The following is an 8,301-nucleotide window of genomic DNA, read 5'->3' as shown; positions in this document are numbered from 1 at the left end:
GAAGGTGAAGCCAAGGAGCTGAGAGTCCCAACTGAAACACAAAAAGGTAGATTTGAAACAGAAAATGGGTTTTCTCTCTGCTTCCAGCAGCTGACTTTTCAAGGACAACAGAATGCTTGATTTTTATCCAGAACCTGTTCATCTCCAAAACAAAACAGAAACTCAACTTGATTAAAATACCATAGATATCCTCGCTAAAAGCCCAGGAGTTATTCTTCATTCATCTGTTTCCCACTGTCACTGCCTCCTTTCAGCGGTCCTCCACAATACAAACCCAAGCACGCCTCACCATCACAGCTGGGACCACTCCACACCAGCTCCGCCTTCCACCCTTGCACCCCTCAGCGCATTTTCTACATAGCACTCAAAGTGATGTTTACTTATTATTGGTTGTCATGAGAAGACAACCCTCAGCTGTCTACAAGGAGCAGCACCTCCTCTAGACAGGGCACCCCATAAACATTTGTTGGATGAATCCTCAGGCACACTCGACTGCCTCAGTAATTATTTCCAGAATGCTAAAGATTTCCCATGAGAACAGGTCTGAAGGAAACAACTCATCCATGGATCTGGAAGTGGACAATGTGATGTTTGGAACCAGGATATACATCCAAGGACAATGGACCTGGCAGCGAAGGCACAGGTAGACATCAACTCTGAGTCACACTAGAAGCCACTCACATTATAGTGCCTGTACTCCTGCGGCGAATTTCAATCCCAAATGGATTCTTCTTAATGAGGACATCATAGAGTTGACCCTCAGGGGTGCCGGATGGCACCGTGGGTACGTTCAGAGGAACTGGAACTTCATACCGATTGTTGTTGGGATCATAAATCTAGGCCAGAGGAAATCGATTTTAGGCAAGAATTGTGCTCTTGAAACCTATATCCTTAGCAGAACCTTTTTTATTTTTGGACAAAAAATTCAGATGCTATGTTTCTGTCTACTTTAAGTTGGTTATATCTGAGATTTAATTAATATATCAAATAACAATGTCAGATTAAACATTTTTTCTGTCATTTCTCATTATTAAGGCCTCTGTTACATTAATACACTCAATGGGACATTAGTGCTAATGTGGAAAATCATTCTGGAATCAGTATGGTATTTATGAATATGTTACTTGCTGTTTTCTGTGGGCATATGAGTATATAAAAATACCTTAAAACCATTATGAATTGAAAAAAAAAAAAACCTGTCTCCCCAAAATGAAATCTATTTGATTAAAACTATCAGAATCTCCTTGCTGAAGGTGGTATCTAAACTGACTCATGAGTATCTACTACATCCCTGCCTGACACTGCACAAGACACTAGGGATGTGGGCTGAATAAGGAAGTGCTACGGCTTTACAAAATTCACATGCGAATGAGAAGTGAAATAGAGCAGCTCACAACACCTGGGTGATGTGTGCTAAGGGAGAGCTATGTAGAAGTGCTGTTAGATTCTAGGGAAGGAAATGCCTAACACTGTTTCTGAGAGACTGAGATGGTGTCACGGGAGAAATACAGTCTAGAGTATTAACAGCTTGGTAGTTATTAACCAAACAAAGGAAGGAGATCAAGTCATTCTGCTGAAGAATAACAACCACAAAGGCAGAGAGAATTAAAGTGGGTCAGAAAGAGGCAAATATTTTGGAAAAGCTACTGCATTATCAAGAGGTAGAGTAGGCAATGGTTAAGGCTAAAACTCCAAGGAGGTTCATTCATTTCAAACCCATTAGGAGCCTACAACATGCTAGTGCTATGATGTACAAACATACTACAGCATCATCCCTGCATTAGAGGAGGTACAAAAACTCTGAATTCAGGTTGATGTCATATTATAAAGAACCTCTCAGGCAATGTGACAATGTCCTGATCACTTTCACTTACTGTGTCAGTAACATTACAGTGCTAACTATCTGCCAGGCTCTGTATTAGACTTCAGAAGCAGAAAGAGGAAAGGGCACATTCCTGTCCTTGAGAAGCTTAATTTAATAGAAAAACAGACCTAATCTCTAGTCCATCCCTAGTCCTTAAATGCAATTAAATCCTGGAAAGAAATGAAATCACTGCACATTGGTGGCTATTTTATAGAAATCTCAAATTCAGTATCCCAAAATGAACATATCATCTGACATTGATCAAGCACAAACCTTTTCAGTATTCCTATTCCAGTTAATGTCAGCACCATCCATATTAAGACGCAAGCTAGAAACATGGTCTTCATTCTTGGTTTTCCCTCTTCATTGTCACCTGCTTGCAATAGAGCACTATATCCTGTCACCCAACTTTCTCAACCTCAGACAGGTCCACTCTTCTCCACCTGCATTCCAGTGTCTAGTTCAAACCTAATCCCTCAACTGACTTGCCTAACTGGCAGCCTCCCAACTTGTCTCTCCATACCCGCTCTTTCTCTCCCAGCCATTTTCCTAACAGTAGCCACAGTAATCTTTTCCAAATGAAAATCAGGGCAGGTCTCATTGTTCCCTCAATGATTTCTCAGTGCTTTCTGGATAATGATCTAGTCTATTGTAGCATGATTAACTTATTTTAGGGTTCTGTGACTCGGACCAATAAAAGGTAATGGAACTGAAAAGGGTCTAATCACTACCTGATGCATGTACTGTGTTTACCTTGAACTGCAGCATTTCATTCTTATGGTAAGTGACATCCAGGCGAAGGGGGTTCACGGGTGTGGAAGGGAAGGCATTGGCATACACGGAAGACTTTAAGGAGATATCAGCTGTGGCCCCATGTGAATTATATTGAACATTACTGACAGAGTATAGATCGTTGACAAAATAGCAAAAAGGGACTCCAGAAGAATTGGATGCCTGAAAAGTAAGGGTAAAGTCATAGATCAGCACAGCATGTGGTCTGAAAGTTCTCTAACCTAAACAGGGGTAGAAACATCATTTTATACCACAATAAAACCAGCCCATCACTGATCACTTGGCAATAACATAAATTTAAATTCCTGGTCTCCAAGCAAAATATTCATTTTAAAAAGTTTCACACATGTCCCCACCTACTCATCACATCCAGATCATGTCCCTTAGGAAGTACTTTCTATGGATTTTAGGTAGTTATGTAAGTACTACTGCTGTGCTTAAGAAACTATACATTAGGTGTGGAGATTTCCATGCACATGAACCCCAGCAGCATGGTTACCTCCCAGATGCAGCCACGGGCAGCACAGTTTTCTGCAGAAGCGTCATTCTCATCAGGGTAACAGTCTATTTTTTCATCATCCCTTATCTTTATGCTCCACTCCACTGTGTAGGCTTCTCCCAGGAGAAGATTGATGTCTGTGATAATGGCAACCTGTAGGAATGCAGAAATCACAAGGAAATTCATCTGTAGGAGATAGGCCTTGCAAGATCTGAGGCTTTTTTTTTTTTTAAGAAAGAAAATAGAAATTTGACCAGACATTCAACCATCCAACCAACACATGACTTTAGCTGATAAGAAGAGAACCGCACATTGGGGGAATCTAATTAGCAGCAACAGGGCAAATGTCTCCTCTCTAGCAGAATCTTTGTACATAGAATAAAGAAAACAATGTGGTCAAATAAAACTCGTCATTATCACCCCTTATTCTTTTCTGCCCTGACTCCTCTTAGCCCTCTGTGTCTTGTCAGGAAGGCTCTCTTCTGCACTTCCTCTTTAGCATGACACATGGTGTCACCCAAAAAGTGAGCTGATCCCCTTGCTCTCCAGTCCCCAAACCCATATCCCCCATTGGCGTGGAGTGGTATAAAGAACACAGCATTAAGAATCATATGATCTGGTTATCATGTCCACATTTCTATACAACATTGAACAAATGATTTCTTTAATTTTTAATTTTAATGGATATAGTAGGTATACATATTTATGGGTTATATGAAACATGTTGATTCAGGCATACAATGCATAATAATCACATCAGGGTGAGTCGGGTATTCTGTTTCATTTATTTGGGTTTCAATTTTAGCAACAGCAAAATTGAGAGGCTGAAAAAAATCATGTATTTCTTTCCATTTCTAACACCCTAGCCTCTTCGTTTCTGTAACCCCAAAGACTCCAATTTTGAAACCTTCCTTGATTACCATTCATTCAAATGTTTAATATTTTTCTATATACTTTTCTTATCTTTGACATTTCTTTAAACAGCATTTCCCAAGTTCTCACTTGTCTGGAATAATAAAATCCCATTCTAAAATTATCATCCTTCTCCCAGTCTCCTCCCAGTCTAAATGATCTTGTACTTCCCAGTTCAACTAGTCCCCAAAACCCACTCCCACTCCCAGCAATGCTCACACACAGTAGCACAGCCTTCATTCAAGGATCAACGTGAGGCCCTTTGACAATTAAATCAAGTTGGTAACTAAGACCCTCCAAAATCTGACCACAAGTTTCCTATGCAAACTGGTCTCTTTTTCAAAACTGAATCTTATCTATGCTGTTCCAGTCATATAATTTTCACAGGCTAATAATATAAGGCTGTTCCCCACTTTCCTAATTTTGCTCTTCTTGTGCCTCATTGTAATTATAATTGTATTTGAGGGAAAAGGAAGTGAAATCAGTTAGAGAGAGAAGAACATTGGGAGGCAGAGAAGGGAATAAGGTAAACACCCAACTCATTCTAGCTCTTGCCACCTCATTTTATTCCCAGTCCTCTAACTTCCAAAAAACAGGCCTCATGGTTGCTCTATTCCTTCAAGAACCCATGCAACCTTGGCATAAAGGAACACCATGATACTATGGAGAATTCTCAATACACCATCTCAACAAAATGGGCTTTTACCTTCAGGTTAGAATCATAAGTGACTGTAGGAGAAGTCTGACTTGGGACACCATTGTGTTTCACTGTAACATTGCTAGGTTCCTCCGTCCCAAGAATTTTAATCTCATTAAATGCCAAATTATTGGGGTCCTTGTAGGTTGATTGTGAAATATTCACCTCCAAGCGGTTCTGCAAAACAATTAAGTCCAATTATGCATAAAGGTATGCCTGCAATACACAGATTCTCAAGTCACTCAAATATTCCATTGCAGACCGGACACCCCCACTGCCCTGGATGCCTCTCTGCTTTCTCTACTAGTGTGTGCTCAAGAAGTACAAAATTATTTTAATAATTTTCTAATTTAAAACAATCATAAAAACACACAGATATTTTTAAACTGTATTTACAAATGCTATTTGCTATATTAATGCCTTCTTTTGAAAACTCTGATGAAATCATAAATAGAAATGTGCTCACTCATAGCCAATAATGCATAGAAAGTTACAAATATAATCACACATATACAATATACACAAGCACAGATGTGCTAATGGTCAGTCCAAAGCCCACACCTAAGATTCAGAAAAATATGATACTCACTTGAGTAACAGAAAACTCACATAAAAGATACACTTTATTGGCCACAGTATCTGCAAGTGAAAGAAAGTCAAGTCAGATTCCAGCTTGTCCACCACAGAAAAACAGATTTCACACCACCACTCTTTTCAGTTACATCCTGATGTCACAAATGGCAGTATTTCCATTTCCTTATGGATGAATAATATTCCATTGTATTCATTCATGAAGGTACACTTAGAATGTTTCCATATCTTGGCTGTTGCAAATCATGCTGTAATGAATATGGGAGGAGTGAGTATATCTCTTAGAGATACTGCTTTCCTGTACTCTGGATATACACCCAGAAGCGGGATTTCATGGGATTGCAGGGAAGATCTGTTCTTAATTTTTTGAGGAACCTCCATACTATTTTGCATAACAGCTGTAATAATTTACATTCCCACCAAGAGTCTAAAATATTCCATTTTCTCCACACCCTCGCCGGCACTTATCTCTTACCTTTTTTACGACTTCCATGCTAACAGGTGTGAGGGGATATCTCACTGTGATTTTTGATTTGCAATTTCTGTCATTTCCTGATGTTGAGCATCTTTTCACATACCAGTTAGCCACTTGTATGTCTTCCTTGGGAAAACATCTGCTCAGGTCCTTCACCCAGTTTGTAATTGGGTCATTGGATCTTTTGCAGTTGCATGAGTTCCATATTTTTTATATTAATCTCTTCTGAGATATATGGTTTGCAAAGATTTTTATCCGTTCTGTAGTTTGCCTTTTCACTTTGTTGATTGTTTCTTTTGCTGTGCAGGAGCCTCTTAGTTTGATGTAGTCATGCTTGTTGCCTTTTTGGCATTTTGCCTTTGCTTTTGGTGTCATATCCAAAAAGTAACCGCCAAGACTACGTCAAGGAGGTTTTTTCTATGTTTTCTTCTAGGAGCTTTACAATTTTAGCCCTTACATTTAAGTTTTTAATTTCTTTCCTCACAGTAGCCAAGATAAGAAAACAACCTAAGTGTCTATTGGTGGATGAATAGATAAACATATTTTGGGACATATATACACTAGAATATTTTTCAGACAAAGAAAGTACAACATTCTGCCATTTGCAACAGCATGAATGACTCTGGAGGACATTATACCAAGTGAAATAAGCCAGAGACAGAAAGTCAAATACTGCATGGTCTCACCTCTATGTGGAATCTAAAAAAGTTCATCTCTTAGAAGCAGAGCCTACAACAGTTGTTCTCACAGCCTGCGGCCATGGAAAATGGGGAGATGATGGTCAAGGGTACAAACGTTCAGTTAGTAGATGAATAAGGTCTGGGGATCCAGTCTGCAGTATTGGTGGTGATGAATGTGTTCATTAAAATAGCTGTGGTAATCACTATGCTATGCCTACGTATATTAAATCCTCATATTGTCCACCTTAAGTATATTCAATCTTTATTTGCCAACTAAATATTTTACAACTAAATAAATGAATAATTTTGAATCTACATATTGGATTAGATGGACAAGCATCTCCAAGGCCAAGCCATTGTTTTTCCTTCTCCTTCCTACTGGAACATTGTAAAGATTCCCTTCTGAGGGCTTCCAAGGCATATGCTTCAAGGGAATCTATTTCCTAAACTGGGAGCCACAAATAGGCTAAAATGTATGGCTAGATGAGTACACACTGGAACAGTATATTCTCACTGCCTCACTGGTAGGGGCATGATTTTTATATCCTCAACGTTTGCTCATAAGAATTTTGGGAGGAAGACATTAACATTGAATTAGGGAACAGTCTTGAAATCTTTTCATCTAAGAACCCACTGACAATAAAATGAGAGCCTATTATAGATATCACTGGCTAATGGGAGAATTGTTAGAGGTACACATGTATATTTCTTTCGTCTGCAGTTCATCTACCACTATCCCTGAATGGTGCGACCAGAAACAAAACAATTCAGTGACTCTTGCTGCTGTGCCTGCTGAGATTTCTCCCACAGCTCAGCGACCAGCAGGAGGGAAGGACCACAAGTCACAGGTGCGGGTTTGGAAACAGCAACATGATCGTAACAGCGCTCACCCTTTGTTTGCCCATCATCCCAGAAAAGTTCTCCTTTCGCTTCTTTGTTCTCATCTAGGGCAATGATAAGACCAAGAGGGTTCTTTCGACTGTGGGGAACAAGATTCAAGAGACAAGACAGGAGTCAGAGAATTTTGCCAACGGAGTTGAGAATATTTCCATCAGATTTCAAACTGGAAAAGATACTAGCAGCAGATGATTCTCAGAAATGAGAAGTATCCCAAGAGGGGAGACTTCTGGTACTACAATTGCAACAGTCCTGGCAAACAAATGAGGTTGATCACCTGGCTGTTAGCGTGTTTTGAAAAGCAATTCAAAGGGTTTAAGGAAGGACATGAACTACAGTCTTTCAAAATCCACTGGACACGGTTCTAAAACAGCAGCTTCTGCAAAGCTGTTGTCAATTGTGGCTGCTCCTATATTGACTTCCATCTCAGATGTGAGATTAAAAATGACGTTCTTAGACCTATCATCTCACTCCCTTAGACTTCAAAGAGTTATTAATAATTCGTCAGAGTATCGAGTCTGAAAAAGATTAACATACAAACAAGCACAAAGAAAAACAAGTGTTGAGTAAAATTGCATGTGGGCTTGAGAGTGATGCTTACGTTTTGGTGGACTTCATTACACATTGTTGAGCTAACTGACCTGTAAAGGAAAACCTGAGTCCTGTCATTCACCTTAAGTGGGTGTTCAGTGCAGGCTCTTGCCAGGGCAGGATGTAGCCCCCACGGACATGAAGATTAATGTGGTCAAGAGGGGCTGGCAAGGTCTTCCACTCTCCTCTTGCGTTCATATCCACACCCTGTGGGCAGAAGAAGGTAAGAGATGATGAAGGAGAGGAAAGAACCCTTCCTGAACAACGCATCCTGCCAGACATCTCATCCTCCCCTCTGAACTT

General features: G+C 39.9%; 1 protein-coding gene across 1 annotated transcript; it reads right to left on the bottom strand.

Annotated features, from left to right (window-relative positions):
- Positions 1–478: 478 nt before the first annotated feature.
- LOC112618030 (maltase-glucoamylase, intestinal-like) lies at positions 479–8,205 on the bottom strand (the record flags this gene model as incomplete). The annotated part of the gene is made up of 8 exons (XM_025374645.1): positions 479–569; positions 682–836; positions 2,618–2,818; positions 3,156–3,308; positions 4,774–4,941; positions 5,354–5,403; positions 7,401–7,489; positions 8,081–8,205. Coding segments are annotated over 8 exons (1,032 nt in total), but the record flags the coding sequence as incomplete, so codon positions are not given.
- Between the last annotated feature and the right edge of the window lie 96 nt (positions 8,206–8,301).

Source organism: Theropithecus gelada, unplaced genomic scaffold, assembly GCF_003255815.1.
Source record: "Theropithecus gelada isolate Dixy unplaced genomic scaffold, Tgel_1.0 HiC_scaffold_826, whole genome shotgun sequence".
Classification (NCBI taxonomy): Eukaryota; Metazoa; Chordata; class Mammalia; order Primates; family Cercopithecidae; genus Theropithecus; species Theropithecus gelada.
This window is presented reverse-complemented; position numbering and strand designations above follow the sequence as displayed.